Genomic DNA, 18,358 nt, shown 5'->3' with positions numbered 1-18,358 from the left:
CTCATTCATCAGATACATGCTAGGCACCTGCCATTTCCTAGGCACTGTGTTAGGTGCTGGGAGTATAAGTTTGAATAGACACATTTTGTGCCCTTGAGAAGCTTTCAGTTGTAATGAGACAGGCAAGTAAATAGGTAATTTTGATATGGTGTAATGAATGTACATCTAGCAAAAGGAAGTAAGCATGGAATTTAACAAGAGTCGTCTTCAGGGTTCTGTTAGGGTGACTTCCATGGAGGCTGGAGCCGAGTGGGTATGCAGGAGTTAACCAGGTGAAAAGGGATAGGGAGGTGGGTGGAGAAGATTCTTCCTGGTGGAGGAGTTTGAACAAGGCCCTAAGGCCGCAGTAAGGTGCACTATGGAAATGTTAGTTCAGTGTAGCTGAAGGCAACGGAAGAAACATGGGAAGAGATAAGGGTGGGTGAGTTAGGCAGAGCAGGATGTGCTGTTCTGGAGTTGAGCCTTATCTGGAGGGCACTGAACCACAAAAGAATTGGAAGCCTGAAGAGGCATCATTTGGGTCGGGAATGGTGGGGAGGTGGTCAGGATCAGAGGGTGGGATGTGCTGTGGCAGGCTGGCAGAAGGTGTGTCCAAAGGGATGAGGAGTAAAGTCATGTGAGAGGCACCGAGGAGAGAGCATCTATGAAACCCAGGTTGTGTGTTGGGATGAGGGAGAAGGACTTCATTTAAGACCCTGGCTTGGGCCGCTGGGTGCCCAGCGCTGATAACCTCGGAGGGAGGTAACCAGCGGTGAGACCAGCTTTGTAGCGAAAGTTGAATTCAGATTTTGCCATGATGTGTTGGGGGTGGCTGTGAGGACAAGCATGGGCAGTGTCTGGTGGACAGTTAACCCCACACTCACCTGGAAGCTAATGAACGCTGCATGGCCGGTGGCACAGTTAGGAGTTCGTGGCATGCTGATGGTGATAGCGGCCTCAGGAGGTACTGAGCTCACCTGGCAAGATGGGGAGCACATTTCTTGAGGGCGGGCAAGAGCCCATCCGCATGGCAGTGACACACAACAGATGCTCAGTCAGGTCTGTGTGCTTTGATGAAGAAGAAAAGGACATAGCACTGAATAGTGCCACCAACATTTAAGTAAGGTCTGCAGAAGTTGTTGCTAGAGGGATAGGAAAAACTAAGAAAGTGTAATGTGTAGCTTGATTTCCCTAAAACTAGCCACTCTGAAGAAGCATCACATGTTATAGCTAAAATATCTGCTTCTTAACTAGAGTATCCTGTTTCTCTAGGCATTTCAGAATTTGCTACCTCTCCAGAGAAAGTCAGTGATTACATTTCTCCACTTTTGAACTTTGCTGCAGAGCATGTGCCACGGGCAAAACACAAAGAGACACCTCTCTACATTCTCTGCACGGCTGGAATGAGAATCCTCCCTGAAAGGTGATCCTCCACAGAAGGGCAAGGGCGAGGGTGGGCTCCTGGAGGGGAGAGGGGGTCTTCTCCTCCCCGCTCCTCCTCCTCTCCATCATCATCGTCATCATCAAAAGGAAAACATTCAAAATTCTTTCTTCAAATCCGGAATAGTATCAGAACTCTTCCTTTAGCCAGAATCTACCAAATAGTCTTTAATTGACTTAGGACTATAGTCAACTGTAAAGTTGTCATTTTTAAAAATCTAATCTATTTTATGTAGTTAAGGAATGCTTGCAGTTGCAGTTTTACATCTAGATATCACATAATTCACACAACTTGTTCATTTTGAAAATTCATTGTTAATATCTTTCCAACGAATTTGTTTTTAAAATTAACTGTTTCATACAAGATATACCAGAGCCCTGGTTTGTTTTTTGTTTTTGTTTTTTTGTTTTGTTTTGTTTTTTTCTAAACAGAAGATATCAAGCTGTAATCTTTTGATTTGTAAATATTTTTGTTGCCTAACAGCCAGCAGAAAGCTATTCTGGAAGACCTTCTGACCGATATTCCCGTGCACTTTGACTTTCTGTTTTCTGACTCTCATGCAGAAGTAATTTCTGGGAAACAAGAAGGTTGGTATATTGGTCTTCAGTTTAAAATTTGGGACGCTATTCCTTTAAATCCTCCCCATTTTCACCAGTGTACCCTTTGTTACACTCCTGTTATCTTAACATTTGGGAAATAATAGACTTGAAATATTGTAATTTTTAAATAACTAAACCAGTTTCTTACATGACTAGTCTTTGTTGCCCAAACATTGAGCCATTGAAAAATATCTATTTGTCCTCACCACATGTAGGGACATAGCTTGATGTAAACTCACTTTGATAGAAAAGACTTGTGTGCCTTGCCTCAGTTGTGTGGCTTCCTGGAACTTTGATCATTATTAAGCTGTTGGAGCTTCTTCTCAACTTTTATACACTGAGAAATATCAAATCTTTGTTCTATTTTCAAAGAAATGATTCTCCTTGAGAATGAAATGTCAAGTCAATGAAATTATTTGGGGTATAGCTTGCTAGAAATGTATACCAAAAAGTATTTCAAAAGTCATGTGTCATTTTAGCATTAATACTTCCTATGTGACACTGTAGAAAATACAAAAATGGGGTGAAATGTACACATTGCCATTCAGCTGCTTACAAACAAATGAGCTGTACAATTAGCTGTTCTATGAGGGTTTTAGGTACCAGAAAAAAGATAGGAAAAAATATCACAGGCGTTCTTAAGAGGGAGGCATTTTTTTTTCCAGCTAGGGCCATGTTGGAGAAAGTGACATCTGAACTGCACCTCAAGGGATGGGATAGTTCTTAACATGCCAGAGCATGGGAAGGGTGGGGCTCTGAGGGAGGGGCAGGAAGCACATGCCAGGCAGAAGAAAGGACTTAACTCAGGACAGGTTGGAAAGAGGGCACTGTAGACAAAGAAACACAAATGTTTTAGTGTGGGTGGTGGGCCTTCTGGAAGGAGTGGCGGGAATGTTAGCGATTGGCTGGCTCTTGAATTATCAGTCCAGGAATTTGGACTTCTTTCTGTAGAGGAGTCCAATGCAGAGAGTAGAGCAGGTGGCAACAGAGGAATAGGGGCAGGGATGGATTAGATGGGCTACCCCCGATCTGTAATGTTTCGAATCAAGGTGGCAATAAAACCAGGTGTAGGGAATGTGAAAATAGAATCAGACTTGTCAGCTGAGTGAATGGAGGGATAAAGGAAAAAGTAGAAGATACCTTGAAATTTTTTTTCTTTTCTTTTTTTTTTTTTTTGAGACGGAGTCTCCCTCTGTCGCCCAGGCTGGAGTGCAATGACGCAATCTCGGCTCACTGCAAGCTCCGCCTCCCGGGTTCATGCCATTCTCCTGCCTCAGCCTCCCGAGTAGCTGGGACTACAGGTGCCCGCCACTGCGCCCGGCTAATTTTTTTCTATTTTTTAGTAGAGACAGGGTTTCACCATGGTCTCGATCTCCTGACCTTGTGATCCGCCTGCCTCGGCCTCCCAAAGTGCTGGGATTACAGGCGTGAGCCACCGCGCCCGGCCTTTTTTTTCATTTTTTTGTTTTGTTTTGTTTTGTTTTTTTGAGATGGAGTCTCGCTCTTTCGCCAGGCTAGAGTGCAGTGGCGTGATCTTGACTTACCGCAACCTCCGCCTCCCAGGTTCAAGCGATTGTCCTGCCTCAGCCTCCTGAGTAGCTGGGACTACAGGCGCCCGCCACCACGCCCAGCTAATTTTTGTATTTTCAATAGAGACGGGGTTTCACCTTGTTGGCCAGGATAGTCTCAATCTCTTGACCTCATGATCCACCTGCCTCGGCCTCCCAAAGTGCTGGGATTACAGGCATGAGCCACCGTGCCCAGCCGATACCTTGATGTAAAACTTGACAGGTTTAACATCATAAAAGTGAAAATTCCAGTATTTTGAAACAACTCATAAATTTCTAAAGAAAACTAGCATCTAGCGTATTGTATTTTCAACCTATGTAGATGGTATAACTATAAGCATTAAAGTTGAGAGTTCTTGGAAAGCCATTTGGAGTAATAAAAACATCAGTAGCAAGGTGTTATTTCAGATGATCTTACAGGTTATCAGGGAATGAAATAAATGAGACGTTTGTACAGACTGCGCTGATAAGAGTTACACAAAATGTTTTAAAACGTTTTCTTCTCTTCATCCTGTAAAATGTCTATAGGTGTGTATGCTTGGATTGGCATTAATTTTGTCCTTGGACGATTTGAGCATATTGAAGATGGTAAGTGTCGTGTTTCCAGCAAATGTATCTAGTTGGAAATTGGTGCTTTTCTGTTTAATCCAAAGGCTGAAAAAAGAGCTAAGCTTTGTGACACGTCTAAGCGTGTAGGAGTAGAATGAGAGGAGCTGCAGTTGAACATAATTCAACTTGATTTTAGTTGGGAGGAGTAGACTGGGTTTGCCTGAATATGCTTGAAATAGACCATGAAAAGAAGGTGACTCTTCAGAAGAGCCCATTTCTCTGGATTAGTTCTGTTCCAATGAACACTTTCTGTTCTTTCCAGATGATGAGGCAGTTGTGGAAGTTAACATTCCTGGAAGTGAAAGCAGTGAAGCCATTGTCCGTAAAAGGACAGCGGGCATTCTTGACATGGGCGGCGTGTCGACTCAGATAGCGTACGAAGTCCCCAAAACTGTAAGCTTTGCGTCCTCACAGCAGGTCATTATCTGTACAAATTTCCTTCTGTTTGGTTTGGTTTTCATTTAACATGTGTCCATCGTTCTTGTTTTGTTTTCTGAGTCTGAACACATCTTTACTGTGCTTGCTGAGGTGCCGCCTCTCAACCCAGGAGAAAGGAGACAGGAGGAACAAGGCAGACCTCAGCTGAGCCGCTTGTGTGTGTTCATTGAAATCAGCTGGTTTGTTTTCTGACTGTAGTTTTTCTTTGGTATATACGCAGTCGCATGCTTGAGTTTCTGTTTATGTTTTCTCTTCAGTCACATCTTTTCTCAACAGGTTTTATAAAATATCACATAATAATACCTGATTTTTTAAGTTAGAATTGGGGGAAATTCTTTTTTTTAATGGTTCAGACTTTGAGCTTCCTTGGGGAGGATTGAGGTTTGTATCCACTGCTTCCACATCTTTCGACTGGGGGTTTACCCGAACTGTTCTCCACCCTGTTCTGTGCCCTCTCAGTTGCTGCCTGCGCAACCTTGTCTAGAGAACCCCGGCACCATTTCCAGATGTATTTCTCAATTGCTACACGTCTTTATGACTCCATTTGTGTTCAGCTGTAGATTAACACCAAAGCCTATCTTCCTGCATTTTCCCCTCAAAGGTGGGAGGCAACATAGCATGGCGTGGAGGGGAGGGTTCAAAGTGAGACCGTGGAGCTAGACAGGCCTGGGTTTCTTCATCATCCTCCTCCTCACTAGTTGTGGGACCTTATGCAAGTCATGTACCTTCTTTAAGCTGGTTTCTTCATCTGTAAATGAATGAAAGTACCTACAACATGGGGTTGTAAGAAGGTTTAAATGAGATAATGCATCCAGTGTATCTGTGCACTGCCAGGCAGCTAGTATGTTCTGAATAAATGTTACTGACATCTTTATTAAGCTTCTTGGAAAAATACTTTGTAAATTCAAGTATTAGAATTTGTGTTTCCTACCTCCCATTCCAGACATGCCTCTAGAGACTGTTATGCTCTTTGTAAAAAATCATGTTTTCCCTTCTCAATATAAAGTAAAAAAATACATAGAAATAATGTTTGGAACAAATACTGAAAAATCAAGATTAAAAATTTCCCATGGATTCATCACCTAAAAAAGCCCTTGTTAGCCTTTTAGTGAATTTCCTTTCTTTTTTTTTTCTACTCATAATTTTTAAAAATATGGTTGTGATCATCTTAGTTTATGTGATTTTTGTCCTTTATTTAACACTGCATGAGCATGTTCCTCCATAAGCTATTGATTACTGTGATTAACCTTCCCTTGTTAATGTATATTTAGATGACATCTAGTTTTTTCTGCCATAGAATGACAAAGGACATATTTGCATATAGAGACATTTCCATGTTTAGGTTTATTTCCACAGCATAGGATTACATAAATAAATAATGTCAGAGGGTATGAACTGTTTTGCCCACTTCCTCTTTCAAAAAGTCGTAACAGTATCACAAATTTGCAGCCCATCTGAAATTTCCTGAATCAGAATTGTCATATTGAATTATGAAGGATGCTTAGAATGGTCTTTGGGAAGTGCAGAAGCAGATGTTTTTGTCCCTCTTAGATGAGACTGTTTTTAGACACTTCTTTTTAGTAGGAGGTTAAAGTAGCTTAAGCTATTAAAGTTTGTTATGCTTATGTTTGCAGGAAGAAGTAGCTAAAAACTTGTTAGCTGAATTTAACTTGGGATGTGATGTTCACCAAACTGAGCATGTGTATCGAGTCTATGTGGCCACGTTTCTTGGGTTTGGTGGCAATGCTGCTCGACAGAGATACGAAGACAGAATATTTGCCAACACCATTCAAAAGAACAGGTAAAGCACCTTTCACTCCTTGGTAATCACTTGCAAACCGAGGTCTCCCCTCCTAAAAAACAGACCCAGGCAAAGCAGGAAGGACTCAATTAGCAAAAGTGTGTTGCACTGTTAGCTTTTTATTCCTCCACTAGCTGAGCAGGGAGAAGAGTTGAAAGCACACCAGGGTCCTGCCTTCGGCCCTCTGTCCCGCGTGCCCTGAAGGAGATGCGTGTGTGCTCTCTCTCACCCGCATCTCAACTGATGGATTAGAAATTTCACCGTCAGACTATAGAATAGTTTGGAGCCCTGGGTGATGCTACTCATGATGCAGAGTCCTTGGAAAACCCAGTATCTGGAGCACTCGTGGTGTCCTGGAGGCCTCAGGTAGTGTGTTGTCTTGTTGTTGCTGAGAAGATTGAAATATGTGATGTTCGGGAGACTGTATGGATGAACCAGCCTGTGCAGCTAGTTAGTGGATAAAAACCATTGTGAAGGGAATTATTCAAGAGAAATTATCTAGAAGAGTCAGAGTTAGTGGCTTTTAAATTTAGCAATGAAACTTTAAAAAATGAGTGTATGTAGAATTGTGGTATAGAAAATATATAAAACAAAACAGCACTCTATTGGTTTAAATTGACTTTATAAGTGTAAGTATATGGCAATTATTTATTTGAAATTTGTAAGAGGGGGAGGGATTGCATTGGGAGTTATACGTGATGTAAATGACGAGTTGATGGGTGCTGACGAGTCGATAGGTGCAGCACACCAACATGGCACAAGTATACATATGTAACAAACCTGCACGTTATGCACATGTACCCTAGAACTTAAAGTATAATAATAATAATAAAGTAATTTAAAAAAATAAAAGAAATTTGTAAGAACAGAAAAACTATTTGGATGAATACAAAAAATCTGACTCTGGGTTATGTAAGCTATCCTCTTTATTACTGTGTTTTATTTGTTTATTTTGATGAAACAATTTTGAGGGGAAAAAATCCTGATTCATTGAGCTAAGAGATTGTATACTTCATTGATTAATCTTAGTAAACCTGTGAAGGCCTGAACTTGAAAAAAGACCAAGTTGGAGCTGTTCAGTACATTTACCACAAAGTCATGTGTGTAAATAGGAAAAGCAATAAAAACCTTTTCCTATATCTGAATAGTTTTAATTATAAAATTGGTAGTCCCATGGTTTTGTATTTTTAATTGGTATTTAGCATATCTTGGTATAATCATTTTTATAGTAGTCTTAAACTAGAAATATTTTATAAACAACATTTGAAATATATTTTTTCCGAAACCTTAATTTTTACTCATTGGTTTTAATGTCAGAAAGCTTTATATAATGGATAGTTTTGTAGTAGTTCTTAATTTAGATATAGGACAACTAAAAATAATAGCATGAAATATATATTTGACTACTCTTTGACTTTTATAATAATTACAAGTGTTTCATATATCATGAATTGAGCATTGAAGTACACATTTATCTGTTTGCCATTTGTAGTGGTGATTAATTTTTTTTAATTAAGTGAACATTTTTATGGCAAAGACTTTAATTTATTACATTTAACTGCATGATGAGTAACCCTGATCTGAGCAATACACAACTTGTCAGTGAAGTGAAAACTGAAAACTTGACTGTTGGTGATGAATATTGAATTCTGACCATGCTTAACTCTACCAGTTCAACACCTGTCAAGCCCCTGTGATTTCACAGTATCCAACACCAACATCACTTGACATTTCGTGAGCTCCTCTCTGTTTCTTATTGCTTTGAGGCGTGCACACACAATAGGATGACAGATGTTCACTCCCAGAAATTTCATTAGCAAGTAATAAGCCTAGTGCCTTTCAGTTAACAAAACTAATGTTTATTTTCTACAGGGCTTCTCAGAGCCCATCGTGCAATGGAAACTGCTGTCTGCTGCATTTGGGACCCATAGCTGATCAAGAAAAAAAATAAGTTGAAACAGAATCATAAAAATAGAGCCAGGCCTTAAACATTCTCTCTTAACTTCTGTATTCATTTGCTAATCTTTTGCTCTGAACCAAGGTCTGTTTTTAGACTCCATCCTTTCTTCGGCATGCACTGCACCCCTCATTGAGATACCAGTTTGTCTTTGTTTAAAGAACACTGAGTTCTTGGCTGGGCGCGGTGGCTCAAGCCTGTAATCCCAGCACTTTGGGAGGCCGAGATGGGTGGATCACGAGGTCAGGAGATCGAGACCATCCTGGCTATCACGGTGAAACCCCGTCTCTACTAAAAATACAAAAAATTAGCCGGGTGCGGTGGCGGGCGCCTGTAGTCCCAGCTACTCAGGAGGCTGAGGCAGGAGAATGGCGTGAACCCGGGAGGCGGAGCTTGCAGTGAGCTGAGATCCGGCCACTGTACTCCAGCCTGGGCAGCAGAGCAAGACTCCGTCTCAAAAAAAAAAAAGAACACTGAGTTCTTAAAGAGATTTGCAAAGCAATTTGATACCAAATCCTTTCAGATGTTTGCTGATTTTTCCCAGTTTTAAAAATCCTGCCCACACCTGGTTTGATAATTTCCAAGTAACTTGACCTTAGTTTTCTAAAGCATCTAACCTGCTTTGCCCAGGACCAGATCTTGTCACAGTCACGTTCCTTCCATCTGTATTAGGTAAAATCACAAGCACTAGTGGCAAAAATGGGGCTGGCAACAGCACAGGTGCCTTGTGCCCAGCAACTGGGAACGTCAGGCCCAGTTGCCAGGATCATCAGGTAATCGGATAGGTTGTCTAACTGGACTCTGGTAGCCTGTCTGCTGCAGACAAATTTGTATCCTGACTCTCCAAGAAAGTCTTAAGTGCGTATTTTCCCAACTAATTATCTCGGAACCCTTTTCTGTTCCACAGACACCGTCCTGCAGGTCTCATGTCCCACAGAGCGTATTTTGAGAAACACTGGTTTGCAGCCACTTCTTGAAAACACAGTTTTCTGTAGGACTCACGATAAAGTTTCTTGTTTTGCCATAGGCTCCTGGGTAAACAGACTGGTCTGACTCCTGATATGCCGTACCTGGACCCCTGCCTACCCCTAGACATTAAAGATGAAATCCAGCAAAATGGACAAACCATATACCTACGAGGGACTGGAGACTTTGACCTGTGTCGAGAGACTATCCAGCCTTTCATGAATAAAACAAACGAGACCCAGACTTCCCTCAATGGGATCTACCAGCCCCCAATTCACTTCCAGAACAGTGAATTCTATGGCTTTTCCGAATTCTACTACTGCACCGAGGATGTGTTACGAATGGGGGGAGACTACAATGCTGCTAAATTTACTAAAGCTGCAAAGGTACCCTTGAGAGACGCCATCTGCTCCGCATGCTTTTGAGAGACCAGCGTGGACGGTGACGGGTTGTGTCCTCACTTCACACTGGCAGGGAAGGATGGAGTGTGGAAGGCTGCACTGCAGCATGTTGGAATCCTGTTCCCTTTGCTTGGAGGGAGGTTGAATAGTCACAGCAGAAGTAAAAAATGTACTGTAAGCTGACTTCTGCCCACCACTCCATTAGCTACCCTGGTCATCAGTTACCTCCAAATTACAGTGTTTTATGTCATTTTTGTGCTTTGCTGCCATCTGACAATTCTTCTACTAGCCTTCCCGCTCCCTGACCTGCCAGGACACTCCTATTCTTGTGTTCTCTCTGCCTTCCTGACACACCTTAAACCTAGGTGATGCCAGACTTCCACACTTGGCCCCTCACCTTCAGGTTCTTGGATGGTCTCATCCATGCTCAGGGTTTGCTGCTGCCTCTCAAGAAGAGGCTCCAATCCTGACCCCTGCCCGGTTGCCTGCTAGATTCCACAGCTCCAGACAAACCCACCATTTTCTCTCCATTCTGTTCCTGTTGTTCTCTCTTGGTTAATGGCATCACCAGCCATCCAGTCCCCCTCCCTGCCGCCTAGGAGTCATGGACTTCTCCCTCTAACCAATTCATCTCTCTCTATACACCCCAGTGTAATCAGTCACAAATGTAATATTTTATCTCCCAAGTGTTCCTCAAACCCATCTGGAAGCACAGAGCACTGTATGCTGTAATCATGTCAAACAGCTGGCTTCCCTCACGCTCTCCACGACTTCTCCTCTGTGTCCATGTTCATGTTCCTGAAGCGCCTATGCCGAGCCCTTTCTCTAGGCCAAGTGCTTTTTCCTTGAACTCCCTGTCACACACCCAGGTCCATCTCCCACATCTCTCAGCAGTGTCTTCATCCTTTAAATAGAGGTTGGGATGGTAGCCACCTCGAGGAGTTAAGTATTACATTGAGAAGATGCACTTACACAATGCTCTATAAAAGTTACTAATATTATAACAAATAACTTCAGGAAATAGTGGGATCTCTTTCCCTGCTGTTAAAGACAAAAGCCTTTTGTAATGATTTTCCCAGTAGCTTGTACTATGTTCTCCGCAGATACAGGATTTAGTTTGAAGTAGCTAAAATACTGCTTCACTTTTCCAAAAATGTATGTCTGTACCATGCAGTCATGGAGGGAGAAACTAAACAGTTTTGGAGAGGTTGGTTGTGTACAGCAAAGCTCTCTTGAACAATACCTGGACAAAATTTTAAGGCAAAGCATTGTGTTTGCCAATCAGTAAGTATTCCCTGAGTGTTTGCGTATATCTTGCATTTATTGTATAAGTTAAGCTTGTGTGTTTCCTAATGGGAAGGATATGCTTTTTACAAATATAAATTTGGTAAACCATTTTTAAATTGAGAATTTTAATAAGCCTTTAGTAGTGATTTATTTTGGTGAATTTGTTTTCAGGATTATTGTGCAACAAAGTGGTCCATTTTGCGGGAACGCTTTGACCGAGGACTGTACGCCTCTCATGCTGACCTTCACAGGCTTAAGTAAGTACTAGAAGATCAAGCCCAGGGCACTCTTAAGAACCATAATTCAGTGTTGGCCCCACTGGCTGGCCACACCCTGGCCTCAGTCCAGCTTCTCCTCACTCACTGTTCTTCCCATCTACCCTGGACCCCTTTCAAACGGGACAAATACTTGTGCCCAGACATATTCCATATCTTTTTTGTTTTGGTCACTTTTACTGTCTCTTCCCCCTGAAATTCCCCTGTTCATACCTTTGCTTGTTCAAGTCCTGCCCAAACATCAGAGTCCAGTCAGATGCTGTCCCTTTCCAGTCTTCCTCTGTCCCCTCAATCAGACTTCATCCCTTTCTCTGAGTCTCAAGAATTCATCCTACTTTGTTAATGCATTTATCATGTTCCGCTTTTTCTGTTGCTTTTTAAAAATCCCCTTTCATCGTAAGTCACTTAAGTGCAGACACTGTATCTTACTAATTATTTTATCTTATTACTTGCTTAGCACAGTGCTTGGCCAAAAGTAAACCTCTAATAAATATTTAGAGTCATAGAATATCAGAGCTGAAAAGAACATTCCTACCATCTCATTTTATAATCAACTGAGGTACAAAGAGGTTGGAACCTGTTCAGTATTCATTCAGGGAATGAATGGTGAAATGCCAGAGGGAAAAGAAATCTGTCTCAGGGACATATGACATTACGCCGAGACCGGGTTCATGCACTAGTTGATTTGACAGGTGGACTGCTCCATGCTGTGGGACTAGGGATGTGAACCAAGTACATCAACCTTGAAACGCACGCAGTGGGTTTGGGAGAGTCGGCCTGAGGAAGCCCCTGCCCCACGGCTGCCCGGAGAGGGAAGGATTGTCTGTGTGCCTGCCGTCTTGACAGAGTGAGTCAGTCTGACTTGCCTTTGTGCTTGCCGTTTGTAGGTATCAGTGCTTCAAATCGGCCTGGATGTTTGAGGTGTTTCATAGGGGCTTCTCGTTTCCTGTCAACTATAAAAGCTTAAAGACTGCCTTGCAAGTTTATGACAAGGAGGTTCAGTGGACCCTTGGAGCCATCCTCTACAGGACCCGCTTTCTGCCATTAAGGTAGGGCTGTGAATTTGGTAACAAGAATCAAAAAGATGCTTTTCTGCAGTTACAGTGCCTCATGGCAGCTGTGGCCTGTACCTGTTTGGGGCATTGCTGTGAGAGCCAGCCACGGCAGAATTGTGGGGACAGTGATGCTTGCTTTTGGTCTTGCCCCCTCCCAAGTGCTTCCTCCCTTCCCACCCTCCCATCCCGTAGTACACAGCCCTCCTGTCCTACTGCCTGTGTTTGGTTATTCTCAACTGTCTGTTCCCCAACCCTGGTAAAAGGTCAGTTCCGGGGTTCTTAACCTTTATGACTCAGGCCTCTTCTCCAAATACTGTTTTTAAATGCATGTATAAATACATAGGATTACAGAAGAAACCATCATATTGAAATAATATTCATCAAAATATTACAGAAAACAAGTTTGTGATACTGTAATATGTGTTCTTCTTTATTAACATATGAAATAACAGGATCTGGCAGCAGAATTAGCACTTTCTGTAATTTGTGTAGACAATGAGCATCAGTGATATTTTGAGGCATTAGTGGTACCACAATGTGATGTGGAAGATCTGTGATTTTCATTAGTAACAAAGTTGCAGGTGCTGCCAACGCTAATGATAGTTTGTTGTCTGCATTTCTGGTCAAAGAAATGCTACATTCAGTCAGCGCTTGGGTATAACAAAGATGGGCATTTTTCCCCATTCACGTTTGCAGATCTGCTGTCAGTTGACCTGTGGTATGAACCCGAGTTACCAGATAGATATTTGCTCTTCCCCCCCCCCTTCATTTAATTGAGCATTTCTCAGCGACCCTTTTAACTGGGTTAACTGTAAAAATAGTGAGTCGGTGTTACTGATCATAAGCATGCAGTTTGTTTACACGTTGACTACTTTGTATCAGCAAATGCCTCACGACTCTTCTAAATTCCTCTGATTTTGGTTACCCAAATTATAATGACAGACTTCAGAGTATACTTTCAGGTGTTATCTCATTGACACTTAGAAGTTCCCTGCATTGGGCTGTTCTGTTCTCCATTTCAGAGGTAGGGTTGCAGTTCCTGAAGTACAGCTCTGGGGCCTGGGCCCCGCCATCCCCCTGTGCACCGTGTCTACCCCTTTCCTTGCTTACTGTCCTGTTTGTTGTTTGGTGTTCACATGGGCAGAGACATCCAGCAGGAGGCCTTCCGGGCCAGTCACACCCACTGGCGGGGCGTCTCCTTTGTCTACAACCACTACCTGTTCTCTGGCTGCTTCCTGGTGGTGCTGCTGGCCATCCTGCTGTACCTGCTGCGGCTGCGGCGCATCCACCGGCGCACTCTCCGGAGCGGCTCAGCCGTCGCTCTCTGGATGGAGGAGGGCCTTCCCACCCAGAACGCCGCGGGGACCTTGTGATCTTGTGATCTTGTGATCTTGTGATCTTGTGATCCGGCTCATAGCTCCACGAAGACTCAAAGACTCGAAAGGAAAAGCCATTTTTGCCTCAGGGTTTCTCCTCTTTATTTTCCTGTGGTTTTGTTTTTTATTTCCCTTTTTTGTTCCTCCAAACAAAAACAAAATCCATTGTTTGTAAGCCCTGCTGTCTAGAAGTATTGCATTTAGCCATTTTGAGTACAGCTTTAAACTGAGGAGTGGGGAAAAGGGAAATTCACTTGATTTTTGCTGCACAGGGTATCTGCCAAAAATAAATGAGATTTCTGGGGTTTCTTTAAGGAATGTTAAATTTAAACAAATGCACTTTGATACCGGAGGGAGGCGGAAAGACACATTCTGTCAGTGGAGAGGGGACTGAGTAGTGATGCTTTTATAGAACCAAAAAACTTCCTGCCTGAAATGATAATCCTCTTTTTTCTCTGTCTTGAAAGCTCTAACCTGAAGAAGGTGATGTTTATTTTTTATTTATTGTTCAGGTCAGTTGCTGTATTGTTTTCTTTGCAAATTTAAATTTTTTAAACCATTATATCTAAAACAGAGAAATATAGGCACCAGGAGATAACCATTTATAAAAGTGATAGTGAACTATCGACTAGAGCTTTGTGTGAGTATATGAAAAATCTCCAGGAACCAGAGTGAGGGGAGGCAATACTGGTTCTTCAAAAACACACACTTCAGAATTTACTGGTTCATTTTATTTGGAAAAATCCTTGTTACTATTATCTTTTCCTGACCGCAGGTAATTACTGTCCTTATTCCATATTTCAGTTAGAACACTTTGGTTTTGAAAGAATTGGAAAAATCCTAGTTTCACCAGTTTCGGTTTTATTGGAACTAGAGCACATGCCCACTTCTTGCTCTTCAGTATTTCTCAGTGTTTCTGCTTAATTGTGCCTCAGTTTCTTCCAGCTTCCAATTGGTGTTTCCCCTCCCCCCACCCTCCTTAATTAAAAGTCATCTCAGCTTTTAATCATACTGGGAGACCCCACACACAGCCTGCCGAGTGCTCTTCGTCACTGCTTTGGCTGAGGCTGTCAATGTCAGTGCCACTGTAAATCCAGAAGGGAAGAGTCTGCATCCAATACAGAAAATAAATTCACATGTGAAGGAAAAAAAAAATGACAATTTAAGCCAAAATCTAAAAAGGACAATTGGATTGGCATATGTGAGATCGTGTTTTTTCACCTATTTATTTAGTTGAGAAGTTTGGGGAATTCTCATACAGTTTTTTTAGGTGGAGTTTGTTTTGTGCAAGTGTCTGTATGTGCTGTTCCCTAACTCCAGAACAGTTAAATTCATGTACTTGGTAGCAGATTAGTGGGGTTGTTGCTATAACAGATAGCTGAGGATATGGAAGTGGCTTTGGAACTAGGTACTGAGCAGAGGCTGGACGAGCTTGGAGAAACATGAGAGAAAAGGCCTGTATTGCCGTGAACTGAGCATTAGAGGCAGTTCTGCTGAAGGGTCAGAAGAGAAGACTAAGGGAATTCTGTCCCAACTGTGGCTCAAACTGCCTCAGGTGTGGCTTAACCTGCCTCTCTGGAAGGTAAAAATGCATCTAATCCTTGAGGCAAGAGCTGTGGGGGCATGGCTCCCTCCACCTAGATTTCAAAGCATGTTACTAGCAGCCTGGGGACCCAGGCAGAGGCTTGTCACAGGGCAGAGGCTGGAGCCGGTTCATCTCCAGCAGTGCCTTGTACAGCCGCAGGGTCTCGTAGTTGTCCAGGTTATCGGGCTCCTGGAGGAGACTCTGCCTGTCTAGATTTGCCTGCATCGTATTTGTGCTTCATGGTCAAAGTTGTTAAGAAAGGGGGTGAGCTTCTGGCTACCTAATAAGTTGGTCCTGGCTACCTAATAAATTGGTCTTGGCCACCCGCCTGTGACTCCTCCTATAGGAGCCATGGATTATTGGTGGAGCTGCAGGGAGCTGGCGATGGAGCCACTAGGGGTCAACAGCAGAGACAGAAGGAAGGAAAAGAAGGGGCCACAAATGGGTGAAGTGGGCAGATGGGCACCCAGGGAGTTAGGGGACCCCCGCCTTCCAGCTCAGGACATAAAAGTTAGTCACATACCTGAGGGTCCTGAAACAAGGGCTGAGAAAACCTCGCTGCTCCAGCTGAGAGGCAGCAGTGGATTTGCCATTTTTAAACAGTTACCTGAGAAAAAACGTTGAAGAATATGCAACAGACACTATGTGTGGCCTGTAAAGCCTAGAATATTTACTAAAATATTTGCAGAAAAATTTGCTGGTCCTTTTGAGAACAATGCAGTTCAAAAAAGGATACAGACAGCAGCACCCTCTTAAATCAGGAATGTAGTTTCCATTTGTGGGAACAAAAAGGTGGACAAGAGAAGTAACCAAACTTCAATCTTAAAATATTTGTTTATGCACCAGAGTTTCACTTAGCATTTTTCTGTCTAGATTATTTTCAAGATGAGTTTTCAAACAAACCAAGAGACCTGCCCCTCACCCAAAATTGTTTAAAAAGAGACCACTGAAGGGATTTCATTATGCTGTGTGGAGATGTCTGCAGTCGCAGCAAATCACATTCCAGAGAAGGTCTCGCGTAGGTGAAGACAGCCAGGTGCTTTCTCTAAGAGATATGGGGTGGGTGAGAGACAAGCCAGGGAGGAGCTTAATTCTAGAGAAGAATTCATATCAAGAGCTGACCAAGAAGGCAGTAAACTCTGTGTACTTGTAACAGAAGAAATTGGACGAGGAACTTGCCCAAAGCTTTATCAAGGAAAAGCATCGTATTCAATCTTGATAGAAACATGCCAGCAGTAAGTGCTTATGTTCCATAGCCGTATCATAGGCTTCTCATTTTTAAACCTCCTACAAGGGATGTTCTCAGAGATTTCACAATCCCTCTGGGGACATTACAGTAGAAGAGAAATACATGGAATTGTACCAGTGCTTTTTGCCCATGTTCATCCTAAGCTCCAGCTCTAGGCAGTGCTTTCTGACCTGGGCAGAGTGAAGGCACTGCTGGTGGCTGAGGCCAGTGACATGGGGCCGCTGCCCAGCTGCCCTGAAGGCTGGGTAGGTCCCTGTTTTCACCACCAGTTTTCCACACCTGTGTACTCTAGATTAACTCTGGATAAACAGATATTTACATTTTAAACTCAGGCCTATACAGAGTAGTTTTCCTTAAGAGGAGTATGTATCACTTAGCAAGAAACTAAAAATGGCAAATGAGTTTTCCATCCTTTAAGGAAAAAAATCAGCTTTAGAATTCTGTGCAGTCGGTTGTGTGCAATGCAGCAAAACTACCTTTCAGTAAATTACTTAGTTATTTATTTCAGTGTTTTGTTTCTTTTGATACTAAGTTTCCCTTTCAATAATTAATGATGTGACCAACCAAGGAGAATTTTTTTGTTCTGTACTAAAATTCTGTTTTACAGTTAGGAATTATAAAAAGGAAGGGAGCATCTTTAAATGTTTTTTGTTTAAGTGATGTCTTCCATCCAAAGTAAGAATAATTCTCTCAGAAGGTCCTTGTGGTGTCATGTCACTTGCTGTATGTGGCAGCCTTACATTGCCACACTTAGGTATTGAAAAATCAATAAAATGAAAGTTCATCATCCCATGGCCCGTAGACTGTGTGGGCTTGTTTCCTTGTCATCTTTGAATCTTCTTACTCATTAGAACGATGAGTTGAACTTGAGTCCAGATTCAGTGAAATACGTTGTCTGAGTCTGACACACACTCTTTGCATGTGTTGTGTTGGGTGTGCATACAGTGAATCACAATTGTGTGGGGTTGTGGAGAGGGCATCCACACACTCTGCAGCTCAGAAACCGGATATTTCATAAGTAGTGACCAACCCACAACGTTAAGCCATTTACCAACAATCATTGCCACTCTGAGATGACTGTTTATAAGGTCATCATTTTAAGGACCTACTTGTGTGTAGACAAGGAAAAGAAATGAAATGAACCAACTCTTATATATTTAATAGTAACAGCAAATGCTGACTTTGTGTTACACCGTTTTGCAGTTCGATCTAAGCTTAGAACCTTTGGCTTATTTCCAGAAAATTATGACTGTCTTTATTAATGTTACGCGTTACAGATATGGAAGATGAAATTAGACGCTGAGCATGTTTCTCAGTCGTTGGAGAATACATAGATGTTCTCCTGGAGGAGGAAGGTGGGCCTGAGCCATAACCTGAAAATAGATGACAGAGACAGATGGGAAGGGAAGGGGACCAGCTGTTAGGACCAACAAAAATAAAGGCCTGAGACACGCTGGAGGGGAGAGGGAAGCGCAAAACAAAATGAGAGAACAGAGCCAGCAAAGTGAGCTCAAGGGGGGTGCTCAAGCCGTTGACCGCTAGGGAAACAGGACACAGCATTAAGATAGAACTGTCGTAAATAATTTTTGAGGCAGTGCAATAATTATAGGGCTTTTCGCCTGAGTATAAATACATTAAAATATCTAAGATGTCAAAAGGCATCTAAATTTTTATTCCACTTGGTGGAAGAGAAGTCAGTGCCGGTTTCCAACACTAACCGTATTGACAGGTCTGAAAAGCCATGGTTCTGTGTTTGTTTGTTTTCAGTCTGT

At 42.5% G+C, this 18,358-nt stretch overlaps 1 protein-coding gene across 3 annotated transcripts in view; it reads left to right on the top strand.

Moving 5' to 3' along the window:
• The window catches only part of ENTPD4 (ectonucleoside triphosphate diphosphohydrolase 4), a 29,572-nt gene extending 12,192 nt beyond the window's left edge, over positions 1-17,380 (top strand). For 2 of the 3 annotated variants that reach the window (XM_007961937.3, XM_007961940.3), the window contains 9 exons: positions 1,252-1,402; positions 1,904-2,007; positions 4,116-4,175; positions 4,459-4,613; positions 6,269-6,435; positions 9,420-9,744; positions 11,218-11,303; positions 12,209-12,370; positions 13,521-17,380. In XM_007961937.3, the coding sequence (XP_007960128.1) occupies positions 1,252-1,402; positions 1,904-2,007; positions 4,116-4,175; positions 4,459-4,613; positions 6,269-6,435; positions 9,420-9,744; positions 11,218-11,303; positions 12,209-12,370; positions 13,521-13,749 (1,439 nt within the window). In that variant the 3' untranslated portion in view covers positions 13,750-17,380. The remainder of the gene's footprint in view (positions 1-1,251; positions 1,403-1,903; positions 2,008-4,115; positions 4,176-4,458; positions 4,614-6,268; positions 6,436-9,419; positions 9,745-11,217; positions 11,304-12,208; positions 12,371-13,520) is intronic. The other variant, XM_007961938.3, reaches the window with a different exon arrangement.
• Positions 17,381-18,358: the final 978 nt, after the last annotated feature.

Source organism: Chlorocebus sabaeus, chromosome 8 (assembly GCF_047675955.1).
Source record: "Chlorocebus sabaeus isolate Y175 chromosome 8, mChlSab1.0.hap1, whole genome shotgun sequence".
NCBI lineage: Eukaryota > Metazoa > Chordata > Mammalia > Primates > Cercopithecidae > Chlorocebus > Chlorocebus sabaeus.
The sequence above is the reverse complement of the archived record's forward strand: the minus strand, read 5'-3'. Positions and strand labels throughout refer to the sequence as shown.